Genomic DNA, 23147 nt, shown 5'->3' with positions numbered 1-23147 from the left:
TTTGCCCAGACCCACTACCCCTCTTGCCTGCTCCTCTGCTCAAGATGCTTCTCAGGGACCTTTCCAGATCCCAGTGAAAGGACAAACTTATCCCCAACCTACCCGAGCCTTCTGCTGCTCACTGCCCCGCATGGTGCATTGTTTCTTCACTGTCTCTCCCGGAAGAAGGCAGCCTCCAGCTCGCTGCTGTGCCCCAGCAGCCAGAGCATTCAACACCCACCTCCCACAGGGCCAGATGGGTAAGGGGTGAAGGAGGGAGAGGAGCAGAGAGGGAGCCGAAGAAGAGGTGAAAAGCTGGGATGCAGGCAAAGAGGTCTCCTCATTCACTCATTCTTCATTCATTCATTCATGCCTTCGGTCCCTCTCCCTTCCTCTGGGCCCCCATCTCATCCTATGTCCTCATGCATCAACCTCTAACCTTTTCCCACATCACATCTCCACTGATGCGCTTACCTCCTGGTTCAATGGAAACAGACACAGAGGAGAATTTCTGCAATATCCCTTCCTTCTCATCTGCCAACCCAAGCACACACATTCAGCTCCTCCTCCAGCTCCTGCCCCTATGGATAGACAGGCGTGGACCCCGGGGTCCTGGGTCCCTCTTCTGCTCCAGGACATCGCTCCAGCACTTTCTGTCTGCATTGTCCACTAGTCCTGGCCTCCTGGACCATGCCCACCAGCACACAGGCAGTAGCCCTAACTTAATAAAAGCCACCTGCCCTCCAGCTCCCCCTGCCACTGCCCTACCTCTCTGTCCCAATTTGCTGCAAAAGTCCCTAGAATGTAGAAGAACTGCCTACAGGTGTTCAAGGCCCCTATTCCTGTGGGAGCCTTTCCAGCAAGCTCTTAGCCAGAACCCATCACATGCCAGTCGATGAATGCCGCGCTTACCTGTCCATCCTCCTCCCCACTCCTGAAACACATCCACCACCTCACGGGCGAGCCCCGGCCATCAGCACAGGGCTCCCGGCCACTCAGGGGAGCGCCTCCCCCATGATCCCCACTCCGCGGGGAGCCTGCCTGTCTCAGGCTCTAAAGGCCACCAACACACCTGTGTCCTGGTGCTGGCACCTCCAGCTATGGCCTCTCTCCAGTAGCTAGGGCTCAGCCCCTCATGTCCTTCAGAAGCCACTCGGTCCTGGTGCCTACTCTGACCATGCGACACAAAGAAGCCACCTCCCAGCCAAGACCCCTTCCTCACGCCTCTTCCACATGGGAAAAGGACGCATGGTGCTTCCTTCTGCAGCGCGGGCTTCCAGGGCGCCTACCCAGGTACCACGAGTAGCCATGAAGAACTGTCTTGTGGAGCGCACGTCCAGGGAAGGGGCGGTGGGAGGCAGACGCTCAGCGATAAGCGTCCCAGGTCAGCACCATGCACAGTCACAGGGCGCCTCCCCTGGAACGCAGCCCCCAGGGCAGGCACGTGGTCCCATTCACTGCCGTGTCCTCAGTGCCTGGCAGAAGCTCAGCAAATCTTGAATAAACGAGTGATTAAAGAATGACAAATGGGTGGGGGGAGCATCAGAAGACAGCAGCTCAAGTGGCCAGACAGACACATGGACAGCAGGGTGGGCGGAGGGATGCCAGGCGGAACGGCTCGCTCCTGTGGAGCCAGGACGGGTCCTGCCCCGACCCCAACGCCAAGGGTGCAGGAGTATATGCAGCCAAGAGGCTTCCCTGATGCAGGGTGGGCCCGTCCCACCCAGGGCACTTCCCCGACCTGTACAGCACCCCAGAAGCAAAAGGGACCCCAGCTGGCCTCTGGAGACCAGCCAGCTCTGCCAGGCGACAGGGCCTCCCCGCCAGAAGGCCTCCCCTCCCCCATGGGCCTCCAGCCCTCTGAGCACCAATTAAGTAAACCCTAATTAAAAACAACAAAATAACGAGAAATAAGGCCCCCCCATGGCTGCCCACAGGGACCTCAGCTCAGGGTTCTTCCCTGATTCCCAAGGGTCAGCACTCACTCACCCCAAAACAGACCCAGGGCCTCCGTGGTCATGCAGACATACACACATGAACACACACATGCACACACAGGTTCACAAGCTCCCACCCCCAATGTGTCTCTGGGCCAGCGTGTGTGCCCCCGTGGGATGCAGATCACCCTCCTCACCTGGGGGCTCCCCTCCCAGCCGAGTGCCACCTCTGGGGAGAGCAGAGACTGACCCAGACGAGAAACACAGAACAGAGCAGAAGAGAGAAAGACACAGGAAGTATGGGAGAGAAAAAGCAAAAAACACAAAGCAACAGACACAAAGAGGGAAAGAAATAGAGAGACAGGGCGGGGGCGGGGTGGAAGAAAAGATAACAGGTCAGAGAGGCAGAGAAGCTTTGAAACACAGAGACAGAGACGAAGAGATTAAGGAGGGAGACGGAGGGCGAGAGACACACAGAGAGTCAGGGAGACAAAGAAACAGGATGGGAAGGAGGGACGGGGAGACACAGACGGAAACAGGGAGAGAGACAGAGGGGGGACAGACGTCCTCGTGAAGAAAAGGAGAGCAGCAGAGGTAGGAGAGGGAGGGGTGAAGAAACAGGGAAGAAGAGAGAGGAAGAGGAAGGGACCTCCTAGGCCAGGGCAGGGGGGCAAAGTTAAGGTCTCAGGACCCTTGGGACCCTCTTGCTGGAGCTCCCAGGAAGGTGAGCCCCTCCCGTTCTCTCCTGTGCCCAGGAGTGTGGACAATGGCAAGGGAGCGCAGCCGGCGTGCCCCACCCTACGAAGGCTTCTCCCAGCCCTTGCTGGGGGACATAGGCTCCCAGGACCTGGAATCAGGATGTGCTGTTGGAAGACCCATGGGTCCTGCCCAGGTGTTGGTGGGGGCTCCTCGGCCTCCTCACAGGCTCCCCGCAGCCCAAACACATGGCGACATGGCAGCATCCAGGCAGGCAGGGTCCCACCACCCGCCCAGCTCCCAGTTGGCCCAAACACAGAGCACTGGCGCTTCGATAACCCACTAATTCAGCCAACGTGCCCTGGCCCCTCCGGGGGCCACCCCAAGCTAGGCTCTGGGGACATCTTGAAAAATAAGACTCTGTTCTTGTCCTCAGGGACTGGCATCTAGAGGGAGGGAGAGAGATATAAACAGCCCGTGACACTCCTCGACACCTCGCACAGTGCCCACTGGACCGTGGGGAGCACCGTGCCCTCCGAGGGGCCACACTCACCCCTAGCCTCCCCACCAGCGTCATTGGTGGGAGCATGAGTCTCCACAGAGCCTCAGAGGCTTTCCATAAATGTCCCTGATGCCACACCCACTGTGGGGAGAGAGCATCGCCAACAGCAGGCAGTCGTGGACAGCACCCCGCACACTGAGGAACCCCATTTCCCAGCAGAAGTCTCCCCACTCCCTTCCCTTCTCAGTCATTGTAGAAAACGGAACAGAAATCAGAAAGTTGCCCAGAAAACCTATGAATTCCGATTTCAGAGGCTCCCATCCCGACAGTGCTGGTGACAGGCCAAGGACCGAGGGAAAAGGATGAGGCACAGCACACAGGCAGCTCCGTCACGCCACAGACACCCCCGAGGCCCAGCTATCAGCAGCTTGAGCAGAAGGGGCAGGTGACTGAGGGCGGCCCACTCTGAGGGCCTCAGTCAGGAGCCCAGAGGCCACTTAGCCAAGTGTGTTTCTTCCCCACAGGCAGGAGCCCATGGAGGCCCGAGCCCTAGGCCCAGGGGCTTCCACAGTCGCCTCCTCCCTCCTCCGCCTTCAGCCCAGACCACCTCTGCGCACCACTCACCTGGCCGAGGCAGGCTGGGGGTCACTGGGCACCGAGGCCCGGCACCCCTCCCTCGGGCGGAGTGTTCTGGGCTGCAGTGGGGCCCGCTCCCTCCTCTCCAGTCTGTGCTCAGGGCCTCCCCAGGACCGTGAGGCTCCAAGAAAGAACAGACTGCAGTCCTTGGCCCAGGGTGGGCCCTCTGGGACTTGGGCTGTGCAAACAGGTTCTGAGGAGTAAATTCCCCAAGCGCTCACCGCCACCCCCAGTGCTGGAGCAACAGGCTCAGCCTGAGCCTTCAGCCACACAGTGCCGCGCCCTACAGGACCCATCCCACAGAGCAAGAGACTGAAGCCCTGAATGTCGGCGGGGTGGGGGGGGGGGGTGCTCAGCGACGAGGAGCAGGGCGCTGCTCTGCCTGCTGCCACCCGGCCCATCCCCAAGTCGGCTTTCTAGATCTCCTGGGTTGTTTTGTGGATCTCAAGCTGGTAATCCTCAGGGTCCATTTGAGGAGGAAAGTGGTGGGTGAGACACTGATGTACACCTTCCTGGAGCCAGAAACTGAAAACACCTCCTGTGCAGAGGCTCGACCAAGAGCAGCCCCAGCTCCAGGAAGACGTTTCTGCTGTGGTCTCATGCAGAAAACAGCTCAGACACGTGAAAATGCCTCTCCCAGGTCGTAGGCCCACAGAGACAAGGCTGGAGCCCAGGATTTACAAAATAAGGCCCAGCGCCCTCCACTGTCCTGGGAAACCCCTCCCCACTGTGACATGGCCACAGAACCAGGGCCCCACCCCTGTGGCTCTGTAAGCAAAGTCACCTGAACACAGATCTCAGCACGGGCACCTCGCAGGGAGAAACAACCCTGTCCCACACAGGACGCAATCAGAGATTTCCTCCCACACAGCCACCTGCTCCCACACCCGCCCATCCCGGGCAGGGCTATGGGGCCACCAGTGTGGACACGGCTGCCCAACCGCTAGCCCCACGCAGAGGGCACCCCCAGGCCCAGCCGCCTACCCTGTGAGAACCACCACGAAGTCCATGACGTTCCAGCCGTTGCGCAGGTAGGAGCCCTTGTGGAGGACGAAGCCCAGAGCGAGGATCTTGATGCCCGCCTCGAAGCAGAAGATGCCGATGAAGTAGGGCTCCGTGTCATCCTGAGGAGAAGCACAGAGCTGAGGTCGCCACCACCCTCGCGGGCAGCAGGCCGGGGCAACAGGCAGGGCAGGCTGGCGAGGATGCCACTGTCCCAGCTGCGAGGCCCTACCCGGTGCAACACCCCGACTTCTCCACCTTGGCTCTTTGTCAGGGCCCCATCTGCTCCTCTGCTGTGTTCGCCTAACAGGGAACGTCTCTCGGTCACAGCAGGAAGGGCCCTGGGTCAGGGGAAGCAATAATGACGAAAACAACAGCATTTGTGGGCTTTTTCTGCAACAACTAGGGTAATCCTTTCAATGCCCCACCCCATTAAGTGCTATCATCATCCCCATTCTAGAGGAAACTGAGGCACAGAGACATGAAGGAACTGGGTCAGAGACTCCCAGCTTGTTCGAGGCACCAGATTCAAACCCAGAGACCATCTGGGTCTGGTCCTGGGCTCCACCACCACACAGGCTGCGTGGGTAAGGCCCAACTCCCCAGAGCAGGGCCCAGACCCTGTTTATTCATTCAACACACATCTTCTGGATAATAAAACGTGTAACTCTTGGTGGGAGCAAACAGGACCAGACCTCAGGGAGCTTCTGGAGAGTGGCAAGGAAAAGAATTCCAGCTGGAGGGAACAGTGCGAGCAAAGGAACGGAGGCAGGAGATGGCAGTGCCCCTCCCCCTGCACAAGCTTGCATCTGTCACTCAGTCAACAGAGCACCAACTGGGGCCAGGCCCCTCTGGTGCTGAGCAAGGTGGGGGACCAGCTCTAGGAGCTTGGGGAGGAGGACATCACATGGAGACACGCACAGACGGTGTGGCAAGTGACCAGGGGCATAACACACTTGGGGAGGGTGGCAGAGAGAGCCTATGTGCAGGTGAGTCCCAGGGAGCCAGCCCAGGGGGCGCATGGGCGCACGGGGAGGGTCGGCGTCTGCAGCTGCCTGCACTCAGGGCTGCTTCCTGAAGGAGCAGACAAAGCGGTGGTGGGGAGGGTTTGCCCTCAGGACTGTCCCGAGCCACAGGAGGAACTGCCCTTCAGAGGCTGCTCTGCCCTGCCAGGGCTGGGGGCCGGCCATCTCGGGGCTGCAGATGAGGGGGTGCCAGGCTGGCTCCCCGTGGATGCTGCCAGTTCCCACTCAGGACCAGCAGCCTTCCTCCCCCAAGAATCCTAGCCCTCAAGGGTTCTCCCCACACAACCTGGTGTACCCTCAGCCTGAGCGGAAGCCTCCGCCCCCAGGGGCCCAAGCAGTCAAGTGCCCCTCAAAACCCAGCTCTCCCATCCTGCCACCCTGATGCTGACTCATGATGGGGATCATCCCCCAAGAGGCTTCTGGTCTAGTTTAGTTGGAGGGTCCCCTCTCTTCGAGGGAAGAGGCTACTGACTAACTGCCCCGGGGGAACAGCTGGGCCCCAGCAAACAGATCTTCACAGAAAGCTTCTGGACAGACAGGAGATGAGCAGGCCAGAGCTGGGAGACCCCTCTCCTCACAGCTCTTCCCCTCAGCCCCACCCGTCACCACAGCGGCTAAGGGGCAACTTAGGGCAGGGGTGGGTGGGCAGGCAGCCATGGGCTTGGGGTGGGAGAGGACTGCAAGCTAGAGGCTGAGGCCAAAGGTCACTCAGGGAGTTGATGGGCGGGTGGGGAGTGGAGCTCCCAGAGAGAGGGAGCTGTGGGGGCCCCACCCCATCCACGAGGCTGCCCCTGCACTATGCAGCCCTACCTGCTCCCCGGCAGCAGCACCAGCATCCAGACCTGAACCCTGCACTCGCCGCTGCCCCTCCTCTCCAGGCCTGACTCTCTGTGTTCCACCTCCTGTCCACTCTAGGGGCCTGCAAGGCCTCTGCCTGCACACAGGACTATGGTCAGCTGGGGTTCCTCAGGCCCCGAGGCCAAGCCCAGGGGCACATTCCTCTTGTTTTCCTGGCAGCTCAGTGCCCAGCGCCTAGAAGTGTACCCACCCCCATCACCACAAAGATGCTCTCCCTCAGCTGCCAGGATGCCAGGCTGGCCCACTCGAGCCTGCTGCCCAGCAGGCACAAGCCTGAGCCTACTCCGTACACTGGCCTGCCTGCCCTGCCCCCGTGGCCCCTCCCCCACCCCCGGCCTATTCCCTCGGCCCTACGCCAGCCAGACTGCCTTGGAGACAGGACGATGCCCTCTGGCATGGTATTAGAGGCTCCCTGCCTGAATCCCCAGTTCTCTCTCACTTTTGCCCTCTTCTCCGGCCTCCAGAGTGGACGCTCAAAACCAGCATGCAGTAGGCAAGGGGCCCACAGAAGGCAAGCGACCTCGTCTGGCTCCACACCTAGGCAAGTCGCCCACAGGGACCACATCCCACTCCTTCCCTCGTGGCATGGCCGTGCTGCCCTTCACACTCCTCCTCCCCTGAGCCCCACAGCTGAAAGTGGCCCCCACCCCAGCCTTCTCTGTGCCTGAAGAAACGGCTGCTCCATGAAACCTCCCTTGCCCTGGCTGTCCACTTCCTCGCCTTCTCTTGGTGCCCAGCCCAATTGTGAGCACCCCCAGAGCAGCTTTATCTGCCTCCCTTTCCCCATCTAGGGCCTGCGATGGCCGGGGGGAGGGGAGTTCAGGGCCCACACTAAGCACCAAACAGGCCCTGTTTCATCAATGCTTGTCTTTGCTGAAGCAAGGGAAAGAAGATTGGAGAAGACCAGCCACTCGCCAGAGTGTGGGGAGAGGGATCAGCCTCTGGATGCCGGATGCCCCAGGAGAGGTTGTCTCCTCGGGGGCCTCAGGGCCTCTAGCAGCTCTCCAGCCAGGCCCCAGGACCTCACTGGATGCCTGCACCTGCTTTTCCTTCTCTCTGCTCTGAGGCTCAGGCTCTCTGGTCTCCAGGAGCCCACACCCAGTCCACACAAAGGGGCCACAGCAGCAGCGAGGGATGGGGGCTAGGGAACATGGCCTCACCTTTGAAATAGGGCTCAGCTCTCCAAACACCACTCTGCCTCAGCCCCTCCAGAGACCCTGCCCTGGCACCCTGACTCTCATGGGCTCTGTGCTTCAACGGGGGACACCACAGGGCTGTGGACCTCTCGGCAGGAGTGGGTGAAAATGATTCAGGATGTTTGGGAAGAAAGCCTGGGAAGGAGAGCTCCCCATGGGAGGGGATGGCCCCATGGGGAAAGGGTTTCAAGCAGGGGCAGGGAAGACAACTCTGAAGGAGAGGTTGCACCACGTGGGCCAAAGACTATCAGAGCCCAGCGGGGAAGGGTGAGCAGACAGCCCACCCCTCACCAGGGCCCACATACAGCCTGACAGTCCTGACCCTGGGTCGTTAGGAATGCCCTTCCCCCACCCTAGGCCTAAGGCCATGGCCCATTTGGGGTGGGGGTAGCTAGTGGCACAGAGCAGAACAGCTGCTGGCTTACATGGCCTCTGCCATCCTTCTCCATCAGGGACTGAGCTGGCTGCCCCAGGTCTCCTGCCCTTGAAGGAGGTGTCAGCTGCCGGGTTCTACCGGTTTCCTCCACTGAAGGAGAGGCAGCTGCCCAGACTGCCCCGCCTGGGGAAGCTGCCCTCAGCCACAGATCCTAAGGGTCTGGAATCAGACAAGCTGCTGCCACCCCACCAGCCACCCCACTCACCAGCCGCTCGGACATGGGCGTCTTGTCCCCGTCTGGGAGGTGCTGCTCCAGTGCCAGCACGATACAGTTGGCGATGATAGTGGCCAGGATCATGTACTCAAAAGGAGTGCGTGGGTTAAGGACCGGCCGCGAGGCGCCGAGGGGGAGGGGAGGCAGGGAGGAGGCCAAGGCCGACGGCTCGCACTGCAGCAGCCGCTTCAGGCCGCCTCCGGAGGAGCTGAGGATGACCAGTCCGGAGCCCTCCCCTCCCTCCCCGCCCTCATCCTCGGGGGCCGCGCGAGGCGGGGCCTCTGTAGTCGCCACCGCCAGCCTCTCGGCGCGTCCCGGGGCGTCAGCACCGCGGACAGCGCCTCCTCCGCGGCCCCGCCCGCGCCCTGGAGAGGGGGCTGCGCGCCCCCAGCGAGGCAGGAGGAAGGACCCGCAGGCACACACGCCGACCTAGACACATGTACCGACATGCACGTGAACATGCATGTACCGAGAGACCCGAACGCACGCACGCGCAGCACCGGGTTCGTGTACTGCCCGCACACACGCGCAAGCACCTGCAGCCAGGCACGCGCACGGGCTCGCATCCACACGGTGCTCACACCTACAAAGACACGGATTCGCCCTCGGGTGCCCTCGAGGCTGGCCGCACGCTGCACCTGGACCGAGGGAGCGAAAGGCCAAGTCCAGGGCAGGGGGCTCCGCCCAGGGTCCACCCTGCTCCTGCAGCCGCCGCCGCCGCCACGACCACACACACACACACACACACAGACACGCACGCACACGCGAGCGGAGAGGAGTCTCGAGCCTCGCCCCACCCCCTCCTCGGTGAGCCGCGGCGTCCCGCTGCCCCTCTGCCGGTCGCACCCCCACCCGGCCCAGGGAAGATGGCCACTGGGCGCCCCACGCCACCGGCCCCAGCCCCGCCGCCCGCCCAGGCCGCCCCTCCCAGACCCCGCGGGGCGCGGACGCCGCCCCGTCACTGTCCCTACGACCTCGGGCGGCCCCCGGCCCCTGGCAGGATATGGCCACTCGGTGATGCGCTTGGCGTATTTGCGGACGACGTTGTCCTCACTGAAGACGAACAGCGAGCGATTGACGGTGAAGCAGTTCTGCTTGACCGGGATGGGGTTGTACAGCGCCATGGTCCGCGCGCGCTGCGCGATCGACTGCTTGTAGAGGACCCGCTGGCCCGGCTGCAGCCCCCCCGGGCCGGGGCCGCCCGCTCCGCCGGCTCCGCCGCCCCGGGCCCGCTCTCCGCCGCCAGCGCCCCCATAGCGTCCGCCCAGCTCGTCCCCAAAGCGGACCATGGCTCCCAGGCGCCGCGCGCATCCCCCGGCCCGGCGGCCCCGGCAGGGAGGGCGCGGGTCGCGCCAGGCACTCGGAGCGGAGCAGCCGCGGAGCCGCCGGAACAGCACCAGACCTCTCCCGGCCCGGCCGCCGCCGCACCCGACTCCGCCGCCCCGCACCACGCCCTATAAGGGGCCAGTCACGTGGCGGAGCCCGCCCAATCCACGCCGGCCCCGCCCGCCCGGCTCCCTCCCGCCCCGCCCCCGGCCAGCCGCCCCCGCCCTGCCCCAGCCGCCAGGTCCCGGCAGCCCGCCCTCGGGGCTGCGCCTCGGCACCCGGGTGCTTCCAGCTGCGCCCCAGGCCTGGGCGGGTGGTAAGGTTGCGCCCTCCGCGCGTCCCGCCCCGCGCCGGAGTCCGGCGCTGGCCAGATGCTGAACTGGGCGGCTGTGGCCAGGAGCTGGGCGGGGCTGGGAGTCATCGACGGCCGTGCTCAGCGGCCCAAACCGACGCCTCCTTTCTTCCCAGGCGGCATCACCAGTCTCGAGATGCTTCAGCCCAAATAGGGGAGGGCTAGGCCCCTGGTTGCCAGTTTCTTTCCACACCTCACGGCTCCCAGCCGCACATCGTCAGGCCCCCTTCCCTCGCTACGGACCACGGGCTTCTTCCAAGATGTTGACTCCCGGCCCCTCTCCACCCAGCCTTTCGGTGTCTTCCACGTCCTTATGAACGATGCTTTCAACTTCCTGGTCTCGGGTTTTCAGGATGCACAACCCCGTCGTGGGGCCCCGCGGCCCTCGATCATATCCTAGGCCTTCCCATCAACACACACTGAATCAGCTCCAAAATCTCAGTTCAGAGATTCCATCGTTCCACGATTCGTTCAACAAAAATTTAAAGAGAGCCTGTTGTGTGCTCTTCATCTATCCATCCGTTAGTTCAGCCTCTCCACTAATCCCTGATTCGATGCGGGGTGCTAGGTTCCCAGCTCTGCCTTCAAGGAGCTGACATTCTTATACAAGGAATGGCAAGTGTTCTCGTAGTGGTTACTTTCTGCCTGGCGCTGTTCTACGCGGTTCACACCCAAGGAGCTCATTCCGTCCTCACAACGTTCGGATAAAAAGACTTCTGGGAATCACCCCTGGGGAGTGACAGAGGAGGTGAGGCAACTGCCAGGCACTCCCCTTTGCCAGTACACAGAGAGCAAATCAGACCACAGGCAGCACCAGGCAGCAGTGAGCGCTGGGAGAAGAGAACCAGGAAGCAACATCACCAGCGACGGTGGCGGAGGGCTTCTGCACCACCACTCAGGAAAGATCTCTTTCAGGAAATGACCCCCAAGCGGACATGGACCTGAATGTCTTAGAGAAGTGAGCTATGCAAGGCGAGACCAGGACACTGAGTGCAGAGGCCCCAGGGCGCCAATCTCCAGGCTGTGCAGACCAAGGTTGGCTCTGGCTTCTGTTCCGAGTGTGATGGGAAATCAGGAGAGTTCTGAGCAGAAAGGTCGTCATCTGGCTCCTGGTCTGAAAGGGTCCCTCTAGCTGCTGAGTGGGGAATTGGCTGTAGGGGCCAGAGTGTGATCACCGAGGATGCTTTCAGAGGTAAGCAGCCAATTCCCAGCTACTTATCAGTGGCTTACACAATAGTTCTAACCTCACTTGTTAAAAAGTCATAAAGTATGCCACTTCAGGAACACAGACTCTTTCCATCCCTCCTGCCTCCCATGTTCACCACGTATACTTTTTGTCCTCATGCTTATCACCTAAAGGCCCAAGGCAGCTGCCATAGCACAAGGCATCACATCTTTACACCATCTCAAATAGGAAGGAAGGGGCAGGCATAAAAAGGACATCCATCTTTTAAAATAAACCTATGATGTCCTTTTATAACAAAGGAGAGTTGTCTCAGAAGCTCCCCTAGAAAATTTCTCCTTAAACTCCGTTGGGCAGACCTGGGCCATGTGACTGCTCCTGGCTTCAAGAGGGTAGAGAAGTGAATGTATGGCCAAGGGGACTAGGACCCCCATCACCCACTGAGAAGGGCACACAGTGGCCCCAAACAAAACCAGGGTTCACTTAGCTGGGAAGTGGAATACCGTGGGGGAGGCTACCAGTGGGCCTGTGACAGAGAGAAATAGGGAGACCAGAGAGGGGTTTTTGACAGCAGCCTGAGAGAGCAATGGTGTGGTTTGGATAAGAAGCATCATGCAAAGAGGCTCTATTATAGAGCTGACTGAATTGCTGATGTGTTGGTTGGGAGATGTGAAAGAAAGAAAAATGGAGGCTCTTAGTTTTTGACCTAAGCAGGCGTTGGCTGGTGCTCTTTACTGAGATGGGGAAGATAAGGAGAAGAGCTTATTGGTCACAGGATGGAAATTAAGAATTTTGTATTTGACACAGAAGTGGAGATGTCGACTAGGCAGTTGGATATCACAAGGGATGCTCAGGCGATAGGTCACAGCTGGAGAGATGAATCTGGAAGTTGTGTTGAACACTTTGCATCTGCCCCTCCACCCTCCCCACTCTGCCCCATGCCACGCGCTGACCTGCGTACACCACATCACCTCGCTCCCTTGACCTCTGGCTCCTGGTTGTACTGGGCCCATGAGGAGCACCGGTAGGCACCTGGAAGAAGAAAAGAGCAGCACAGGGCATTTATCCCACAGCTGCCTCCTGCTGGGTCACCAGCTGCTGTCAAGCACCCTTTCCACACACTTTTTCTCCCTCAGGTTCTGGGTGCAGCTCCCTCCCCTTGTTTCTGTAGGCCTAGGAGTGGTGCCCACGCCCGAGGGGTTATTAGTGTTCACCCTCAAGGTTCACCACACCTTGCACAACTTGTGGTAGATACTCCCTTCGAGTGTGCCACACTGTCAGATCCATGCCTGAATCAGAAATCCTCACTGAGGGAGTGAGTGCAGACAGAGAGAAGAGGACTCTGGGCCACTCAGCAAGAATCAAGTGAATGAAAAGGAGACCAAGAAGGAGCAGCCTTTTGGGAGGGGTCAGGACGGCACAGTGCTCCGGGCCCTGCGAGGAGCACACGGCCAGAGACGGCCAGAGTCATCGGCCAGATACTGCGAACATCCAGGGAGACAAGGGCCAGCATTAAACCCTTAGCATAGGAGACAAAGGTGCTGCACATGGGCAAGTTTCCATAGAGGAGTGGGGAGCAGCCTGAGGGGAGTGGATGACACATGAGGAAGTGCATACAGCAGGGGCACGGGGCTGGTTCACTGAGGAAGTGCATACAGTAGGGTAGGTGGCTTCTTCAGTGAGTTTTTCTGCAAGGGAAGCAGAGACTTGGAAGAACAGCCAGGCAGATGAGGCATGAAGGGGGCCTGGGTGCTATTTTCAAAGATGGGGATATCGTTGGACCTTGTACGGTGATTGGAATGACTCAATAGAAGCATTGCTGATGCAGGAACAAGGATGTAATTGCCTAGTCTCGGCGAGAGGGTGTAGGACTCAGGTCAGTTCCTTCGTGCAGCAGAAGGGAAGACAGCGCATGACTGTAGGCACAGGTGGGTCGGTAGATTAACTGGGGAAGATGAGGACTGTCTTTGATTGCTCTACTTTTCTCAGTGAAATAAGAAACAAGATAATCAACTGACAGTGAGAAGGGGCATTGCAGGTTGGAAGAAGGAGGCGCAGGTTTGAAATGCTCATCCAGGGGAGCGAGTAAGGATTTACTGGAGAGACGCGACAGGCAGTACTGAGGCCGAGTGGGAAGCAGAGGGAGGCACCTTTGGGAGTGAGGGAGCCAGGACAGGAGGCTGGAGTTTGTCACCCCTCAATGACACTGTTCTCCCTCCTGGCCCTTCCAGCTTGCTGCCCTGCCCAGGACCTCAGTGTCTCCTGCCCCCCGCTCCCCTCCTTTCCTGGAGGGCTCCCTGGTCCCTCACCCTCTGTCCCACTCAACCTGGCACACACCCACCTCAAACCTCCAGGGGTACCCCCATGAGGTTCCAGCCACTGCAGAAGGCCACACACTGCAAAAGGCAGACTGGGTCAGCCATAGTCCCCCAGGAGGTCTTCAGGTGTCCCCGAGCTGGTCCTGCGCTGGTGCTTGGTGACGACGTTGTAACCACCCTCCACAGTCCTCTAGCTCAGCCCCCTGCCCATTCCTGGAGGGTGGGGCCTTGCCCACCATCCCCCCGCTGCACCTGTGCACCCAGCACCTCTTCAGCTCCTCTTGTGGGTGTTCCTCCCCCTCTTTTTCCTCTAGCTTTACTGAGATAAAACTGACATATAACATTGTGCAAGTGTAAGGTGTACAATGTGATGATTTTATACATGTATATATTGTGAAACCATTACCGTAATAAGGTTAATTAACACCTCCATCATCTCACAGGGTTATCTTTTTTTGTTTTTGTGATGAGAAGGTTTAAGATCTACTCTCTTAGAAACTTTCAGGTACACAATACAGATTATTAACTATGGTCACCAGGCTGTACATTAGATCCTCAGAACTTACTCATCTGTAACCAGAAGTGTGTGCCCTTTGACCAACAGCTCCCCATTTCCTCTACTCTCCAGCCCCTGCAACCACCATTCCACTCTCTGTTTCTGTGAGTTCAGCTTTTTTAGATCCCACGTACAAACGAGATCATGTAGTATTTGTCTTTCTCTGTCTGACTTACTTCACTCAGCATAATGCCCTCCAGGTTCATCCATGTTGTTGCAAATGGCAGAATTTCTTTCTTTTTTTATGGCTCTACTCATATATTTCATTATATATATCACATATTCTTTATCCATTCATCCATCAGTGGACGCTCAGGTTGTTTCCATATCTTGGCTATTGTAAATAATGCTGCAATGAACATGGGGTGCAAATATCTCTTTGAGATACTGATTTCACTTCCTTGGGATGAATACCCATAAGTGAGATTGCTGGATTATATGATAGTTCTAGTTTTAACTTTTTGAGGAACCTCTATACAGTTTTCCATAGTGGCTGCACCAATTTACATTCTCACCAACGGTGCGCAAGGGTTCCCTTTTCTCCACATCCTCACCCGCATTTGCTGTCTCTTGTACTTTTGATAATAGTCATTCTGACAGTGTGAGGTGATATCTCACTGTGGCTTCAATCTGCATTTCTCTGATGATTAGTGAAGCTGAGCATCTTTTCATGTACTTGTCGGAAAAATCCAACTTATTTGGAAAAATGTCTATTCAGGTCCTCTGCCCATTTTTTAACTGGATTATTTGGGGATTTTTGCTATTGAGTTGTATGAGCTTCTTATAGGTTTTGGATATTAACTCTTTGCCAGATAGTACGTGGTTTGCAAATATTTTCTTCCAGTCATAGGTTGCCTTTTCATTTTGTTGATTGTTTCTTTTGCTGAGCAGAAGATTTTTAGTTTGATATAGTCCCACTTGCTTTTGTTGCTTGTGCTTTTGGTGTCAAATCCAAAAAATCTTTGCCAAGACCGACGTCAAGGAGATTTTTCACTATTGTCTTCTAGGAGTTTTATGGCATCTGGTCTTATATGTAAGTCTTTAATTTATTTCAAGTTAATTTTTGTGAGTGATGTAGGATAGGGGTCCAATTTCGTTCTTTTGCTTGTGAGTACCCAGTTTTCCCAGCACCATTTGTTGAAGAGACTGTCCTTTCCCCATTGAGTGTTCTTGGCTCCCTTGCATTTAGTTGACCAAGTATGCATGGGTTTATTTCTGGGCTCTCGATTCTGTTCCATTGGTCTATGTGTCTGTTCTCATGCCAAGACGACACTATTGTGATGACTATAGCTTTGTAAGATCTTTTAAAATCAGGAAGTGGGATGCCTCCAGCTTTCTTCTTTCTCAGGGTTGCTTTAGCTATTTGGGGTCTTTTGTGGTTCCATATGAATTTTTGGGTTGTTTTTTCTATTTCTATGAAAAATCCTATTGGAATTTTGATCAAGATTACTTTGAATTTGTAGATAGCTTTGGGTAGTATGGATGTTTTGACAATATTAACTCTTCCAATTCATGAACATGGGTGTGGGGGAGTGTTTTTTCCATTTATTTGTGTGGTCTTCAATGTCTCATAATTTTCAGTGTACAGGTCTTTCACCTCCTTGGTTAAGTTTATTCTTAAGTATATTACTGTTTTTGATGCCGTCGTGAATGGGATGTGCCTCCCTTTCTAAATCCCACTCTGCCATTCTGTGTGTGCTCCTACATGGGGAGTTGGAAGGGAGAAGGAGGAGGAATTTGTTGTTTCGTATAAAATTAATGTTTAATTTAACATAATAATGTAAGTAGCACATAGGGCTCATGAAACTTGGAGGAGGGGCTCCTCACCTCCAACTGGTCGGTGTCCCCTCAGTGTTCAAACTCCCTTCTGAATTAGTGTCCCCCTGGCCTCCTTTGCCCATCCGCCCCAGCCTGCCATTGCCCCTCTGCTCTTGACACCCTCCCTAATGGCCTCACATCCCTATTTACTTTTTTAAATCAAACAATGAGTACATGCAAATTATAAAATGTGTATAAGGCTTAAAGAATGACAATACAACAAACGCCTGCGCCCTCACCAACCAGCTCAGGAAACAGACCCAGGAGACCCTGTGAAGCCCATGTGCCCCTCCCAAACCCACTTCCCACAGAGGCCACCACGGTCCTGAGTTTTGGGCTCACCATTCCCCTCTTTCCTTACTGTATCCCTGCAACAATATTTGCCTAGTTTTACATGCTTGTGAACTGCACATGAATAGGACTGCGCTGCATGTGTCTTTCTGCAACTCACTTTCCACTCTACACGCTGTTGCTGCGATGCGCTCTCATCGTCGCACAGGGTTGGAATTGTTTGTGGTCACCCCATGTGTTAGTCGGTTGTATGGCAACTTATTTGTCCATTCTACTTTGATGCAGATTTGTGCTACTTTACGTTTTCTGCTATTTCAAACAGTTCTCCAGTGAACATTTAATTCAGTTCTCCTGGCACGTGGACCTCAGGATGGGGTCTCAGCCTCACTGGATATGCTACATTGGTGCCAGAGTGTATCCATGAACACTCCCTCAGCAGCACACAGACCCTAGTGGCTCCACACTTTCCTAACACTCTGGTATTATCGGGTCTTAATATTTTTGTCAATATGGAGGAAATTTGAAATATCTCGCTGTGGTTTTTAATCTGTATTTCCCTGATTTCTAGTGAAGTTGAGCATCTCATATATTTATTACCACTCATATCTTCCCCTTTGTCAAAGTTCCTGTTCAAATCTTTCATCCACTTTTCAACTGGATCATTTTTCTCCTTCTTATTGACTTGTAGACGTTCTTATATGTTCTAGGTATGAACCTCTGTCAGACATGTGTTGCAAAATCTTCTCTCACTCTAGATATACAGAAGTTCTTAATTATAATGTAATTTTAAATATATCCAACTTTTCCTTTATGTTTGGTGCATTTTGAATCATAAGAAACTCTTTCTTAATTCATTGTTGTGAAGGTATTCTTTTGCATATTCTTCTGGAATGTTGAGAATATCTTCTCGTAGTCTCTTCTAAAATTTGCACTTTAAACCACATGCAATTAGTTCTTCTGTAAATGTGAGGCAGGAGTGCACTTTCAGTTTTTATATAATTAAATTGTCAGGGCGTCATTTATTGAAACACATCCTTTCCCCACTGCAAAGCCAACTGTCATATGGCAACATTTTGATATGTCTGTTTCTGGGCTTTCCATTCTGCTCAGATGATCTACCTGTCTGTGCCTAATCCGACACTGCACTGTATTAATTACTAAAGCTTTACAATAAGGTCGATATCCATACCTGGTTTTCTTCTTTAGGATAATTTTTGCTATTCTTGACCTTTTATTTGTGTATAATTTTTAGAATCAACTTGTCAGGTTATACACACACACACACAGTGGGCTTTTGACAGGAATTGCATAGAATCAATAGATCAATTTGGGACAAATATACATCTTTGCAATGTTGAGACTTTCAATCTATGAGCAAAATATAATCCTCATTTATTTGGGTGGTCTTAGTTTATCTCAATAGCTTTATGCTTCTCTCCCTAAAGGCCCTGCACATTCGTGTAAGATGCATGCCTGGGTGTTTTATGCTTTCACGCCCCAGGAAAGGGTTCCATTCTTAAAGTCACATTTCCTGTTGCTCATGTTTAGAAATGCAGTTGTCTTTGCATATTGATTGTGTATACAGCAACATTGCTAAATTTTCTGATTAATTCTAATAATTTGTTAGATTTTTTTTTATGTTTTCTATGTAGATAACATTGAAAAAATGTTTCATTTCTTCTCTTCCAATTCTTACATCTTTGTTTCTTTTTCTTATCTTCCTATGCTGGCTGGGATTTACTGCACTTGTGGTACAATGATGTCCAGAAATGTAACAGTGGGCACCTGTCCTGTGCCTCGTCTTAAACAAAATACTTTCAACCTTTTGCCATTAACTATGATGTTCACTATGTCCTTTTAAAAAAATGGATACCCTTTATCTGATTAAGAAACTCTCCTCTAGTCTTAAGTTTTAGGAGGTTTCATCATGAATAGATAATGAATTCTATCAAATCTTTTTTTGCCTAAGATGATCGTCTACTTTTTCTCCTTCTGTGTTAAGGTGGTGCTTTACATTAATTGATTTCCTGGAGTTAAAGCGACCTCTCATTCCTGGCAAATTAAACTTGGTCCTGATTGATTATTGTCTTTATGCACTGGTAAGGTTTAGTTCACTAGTAACTTGTCTAGCGTTTTTGCAGCTGGGTCTCTGAAGGATGGTGGCCTGTTGTTTCCTCTCTGGCACTGTTCTCATCAGACTTTGGTATCAAGGTAATGATGGCCTTATAAACAAGTTGGGGAGCATTTCTATATGGAATTCATACTTTTTCTCTTTTCTTGGCAGGGGAAGATTTGCCCTAAGCTAACATCTGTTGCCAATCTTCCTCCTTTTTTCTTCCTGTCCCCCACTAAAGACCCAGGACATAGCTGGGCATGGTTGTCAGTCCTCATGCTTCTACGTGAGCCGCTGCCACAGCACAGCTACTGACAGACAAGTGGTGTGGTTCCCCGCTCAGGAATCGAACCCAGGTCGCCGAAGCGGAGCGCACCAAACTTTAACCACTAGGCCATCAGGGCTGGCTCCCGAATTCGTGTTTTGAAAGTTCAGCAGAACTCGCTGACCTGGGCTGGTGTTTTCTCTGTGATTTTGATTTCTGAGTCTGTTTCTTTAAGGTTGTGAGACTATTCAGGTTCTTATTTCTTCTTGGGTCAGTGTTAGTCCAGTTGTATTGTTCTAAAAATGTATTGGCCTGAAGTTGTTCACCTTATCTTTTTAATCTATGTATGTCTCTGGCTGTATTGGCTGTGGCTGTATTGGCTTTTAAATTCCTAATATTGTTTATGTATTCTCTTTCTCTCTGTCTCTCTCTCTCTCTCTGTGTCAGTTTTGCCTGGGGTTTGCCATTTTTATTAATCTTGTCAAAGAACCAATTTTTGGCCTTATTATTTGTTTCTATTGTATGCTTGTTTTCTATTTCTCTAATAGCTGCTCTTTCTATTTCCTCCCTTCTCCTTCATTTTAGGTTTATTTGCTTCTTCAGATGGATGATTAGCTAATTAATTTTCAGCCTTTCTTTAAAAACACACACACAAGACATTATTACTAATTTAAACAGTTGTGGGTGCCATGAAGATGTGCCCTGCAGACCTCCAACCACAGGAGTCCTGACGGACAAAGGCCTGGCCACTGTGCTTGCAGCCAATCAGCCTTTGACAGAGGCTGCACTTCCTGGGGTTGAGGACTGAGCAGCGGCTTTACTGAGCCACTATGACTTCTCCTGACCTCCAGCATTCCCATCCAGCCCTTTGTCCCTCTCTCCTTCACCAGAAGTTAGAGCCGCATCACAGCTGACAGCTGTCCCAGGCTTCCCCACCCCCTCCCCATCTATGTCTAATAATAACAATAATATCTACTCATCATCTAATAAAATCTGATGAAATCTTTGCACATTTAATCCATCTGCATCTTGGATGAACCTCAAAAACATCATGCTAAGTGCAAGAAGCCAGACATAAAAGGCCTCTATTACATGATCTATTTTATGAAATGTTTCCAGAATAGGGAAATCCACAGAGACAGAGAGGAGATCAGAGATTGCCAGTGGCAGAGGGGAGAACAGGGAGCAGTTGATAATGGGTATGGGGTTTCTTTTTGGATTGATGAAAATTTTCTGAAATTAGATAGTGGTGATGATTGCACAACATTGTGAATGTATTAAAAGCCACTCCAGGGCAGGCCCAGTGGCACAGCGGTTAAATGTACATGTTCTGCTTCAGCAGCCTGGGGTTCACTAGTTCAGATCCTGGGTGTCAACACGGCACCACTTGGCAGCCATGCTGTGGTAGGCATCCCACATATAAAGTAGAGGAAGATGGGCATAGATGTTAGCTCAGAGCCAGTCTTCCTCAGCAAAAAGAGGAGGATTGGCAGCAGTTAGCTCAGGGCTAATCTTCCTGAAAAAAAAAAAAACTACCAAAAAAAAAAAGCCACTCCATTGTACATTTTTAAATGACTAAAATAGTGAATTTTATGTTATGCAAATTTTACCTCAATAAAAAAATTTTAAATAAAAAATGTAAATAGGGGCCGGCCCCGTGGCCAAGTGGTTAAGTTCGCGTGTTCCTCTTCGGCGGCCCAGGGTTTTGCCGATTTGGATCCCAGGCATGGACATGGCACCGCTCATCAGGCCACGCTGAGGTGGCGTCCCATATGCCACAACTAGAAGGACCCACAACTAGAATACACAACTATGTACCACGGGGCTTTGGGGAAAAAGAAGAAGAAGAAAGATGACTGGTAATAGATGTTAGCTCAGGTGCCAATCTTTAAGGGAAAAAAAACTAAAAGAGAAATGTAAATAATTCTAAAAATAAAGATATTGGGCCTCTTCCATCTCTCTTCATCACAAGGCCACTCTCCAGTTGCTCAGCAGGGTCGTCCCTCACCTGGTGAACACAGTGGGCTTGTCCCACGCCCACTGCTGTCCCTCGCTGCAGCCAGAGTGCTCAGATCAACGTGCAACCTCACCCCGTCGCTGCCTTGCCTGAATCCCGTCCACAGTCTTCTCATGCCCGCCGGCCCTACTTACCTCTCTGGCCTTGCTGCTCATTCATTGTCAGCCCTTCTTGCCCACTAGTCCCTAAAAGGGGCCACATACTGGCCTGTGCCTGGACAAGTCACTTCACCCCTCAGATCTCAGCCAGACGCCATCTCCCCAGAGAAGCTCCTTCTTGTCATGACCTCTGCTTCTCCAGCACAGCGTCCACACCATCCTGGTGCATCTACTCACGTGACTGCTGAACATCTGCCTCCCTCACTGGAATGGGCCCATGGGACGAGCCCACGTCCTCCCTGTGGGTCTCAGCCGGACACCGCGCTGGTGACAGGGACACAGAACTGTTTGCTAAGACTCTTCCCTCTCCCTGCGCCCAGTGCATCACCCTCTCCCGACAGTTCCACCTCCAGAACCACTCTTGGCCCCTCAGTTCTCTCCGTCCTGGCCCAGCCCACCACACCACTCTGCCATCCCTTCTCCTCAGCGTCCAGAGCCGTCTTTCCAAGCAGTTCTGCACTCGCTCTCCCTGACGGCCTGGAGTTCTGTGGTAGGTCGGCCCCTCCCTTGCCTCCGCTCTGGCTTTCATGCCTCCACCATTTCAGTCCATTTCCCCACCACAGGATCGATCCACCCCGGCACCACTGACATCTGAGGGCAGGGAAGTCTTCGTCCTGGGGCTGTCCTGTGCACAGCAGAACGCTGACCAGCAACTCTGCTGGATGCCACTAAACACCATGGAACTCCTCAGTGTGACAACAAATCTGTCTCCAGATCTTGCCAAGTTCGCCTCGGGGACGAAGTCGTCCCCAGTTGAGAACTGCTATTCTATCCAGATGGTTCCCAAAGCCGTATCTTCACCACAGATCTCTCTCCTGAGTTTCAGACCTGGGGATCCATTTGTTTCTGGACATTTTCCCCTCGAGAAATGGGATTTTTAAAAAGACAGATGGAGGGAAATTGACAAATTTATAACAAAGCTAATCTCAAAGAGCAAACAAATAAAATGATATGAGCACAAATAGAGAAGAACAGTGAAAGAACAACCCCAACAATAAAAACCTGTGTAAAATGACGATCATCAAACTGTGCAATACGTATGCCCCTGAAAAGAAAGCCTAGATGTGTGGATGCACATACAAAGTAAAATTACCAGGGAAACAAAAAGGGTTTTATAATCTCAAAGTGTAGGAAACCCAAGTGAGATGCAGCCCGGAAGCCTCCTCGCAGCTGCCTGGGGAGTTGCCTGGGGGCCTCGCCACCGACCTGGCACAGCCAATGGCTAAGAACTCCCGACTTAAAGGAAGAGGCTGCCAAACTGGATTACAAGAGACCGAAATTCTTGTAAGGAAGAAGCAAAAAAAGCACTCAAAAGCTAACATATATTTTTAAATAACCCATCATAAACAAAGTAAATAAACACATTTGGAAAATATTATAAATGCGTAAGACAAGGGGTGAATTTTCTTGATGTCCAAAGAACTCTTTCGGATCAATAATAAAAAGACTAACGAATGCCCTGAAAATAGGCAAAAGACATGGAAAGTTGCCTCGCAGAGAAAGTCATACATAATCATGAAAGAACCTGCAATGACACAACAGTGAGACAGTATTTCAGTTGGGCAAAGGCTTAGATGCTTTCTGGCACCATTGGGACCATTTGTGAGAACAAGAAAACAGCAGTAGGCAGTATGGGCTCTGGAGTCAGATGCTCTGGGGCTCCAATCATGGCTCTGCCACTTTAGCTGTGTGACTGTGGACATGGTCCTTAACATGTTTCATCACCTGTTAAGGGGGTGACAATCCCCACCCTATAGAGTTATGATGAGAACTAAATGACCACGTCTGTAAAGCACTTAAACTGCCTGGACATGGTAAGCACCATGTTTGTCGAACAGACAGTAAGAGCTTAAAAATCGTTAGGTATTGTTCTTTTTATCAATACATATATTTTTAAAGGTATGCTTCCTTTTGATGAGGAAAATTGGCCCTGAGGTAACATCTGTTGCCAAGGTTCCTCTTATTTTTTTCCTCCCCAAAGCCCCAGTATATAGTTGTATATCCTAGTTGTACGTCATTCTAGTTCTTCTGTGTGGGACACCGCCACAGCATGGCCTGATGAGCGGTGTGTAGGTCCACACCCAGCTTCTGAACCCACGAACCCCAGGCCGCCAAAGCAGAGCATGTGAACTTAACCACTTGGCTATGGGCCAGCCCCCATCAATATATTTTTATATAAAATTTTTGTAAGAATATTCATGAAACCATTAACAGTGATTAATCTGAGGAATATATTGGAAGTGAGTGGAGTTTTAACTTTATCTTTTCT

The 23147-nt window shown here is 53.3% G+C and overlaps 1 protein-coding gene across 10 annotated transcripts in view; it reads right to left on the bottom strand.

The window, feature by feature from the left end:
* The window catches only part of CACNA1B (calcium voltage-gated channel subunit alpha1 B), a 198330-nt gene extending 188414 nt beyond the window's left edge, over positions 1-9916 (bottom strand). For 7 of the 10 annotated variants that reach the window (XM_070596531.1, XM_070596535.1, XM_070596540.1 and 4 more), the window contains exons 1-3: positions 9488-9916; positions 8473-8579; positions 4735-4874 (exon numbers count right to left, since the gene is read on the bottom strand). In XM_070596531.1, coding sequence (XP_070452632.1) covers positions 4735-4874; positions 8473-8579; positions 9488-9770 — 530 coding nt within the window. In that variant the 5' untranslated portion in view covers positions 9771-9916. Of the gene's footprint in view, positions 1-4734; positions 4875-8472; positions 8580-9486 lie in introns of all 10 variants that reach the window. The other 3 variants (XM_070596538.1, XM_070596539.1, XM_070596541.1) reach the window with 2 other exon arrangements.
* Between the last annotated feature and the right edge of the window lie 13231 nt (positions 9917-23147).

Source organism: Equus przewalskii, chromosome 26 (assembly GCF_037783145.1).
Source record: "Equus przewalskii isolate Varuska chromosome 26, EquPr2, whole genome shotgun sequence".
NCBI lineage: Eukaryota > Metazoa > Chordata > Mammalia > Perissodactyla > Equidae > Equus > Equus przewalskii.
The sequence above is the reverse complement of the archived record's forward strand: the minus strand, read 5'-3'. Positions and strand labels throughout refer to the sequence as shown.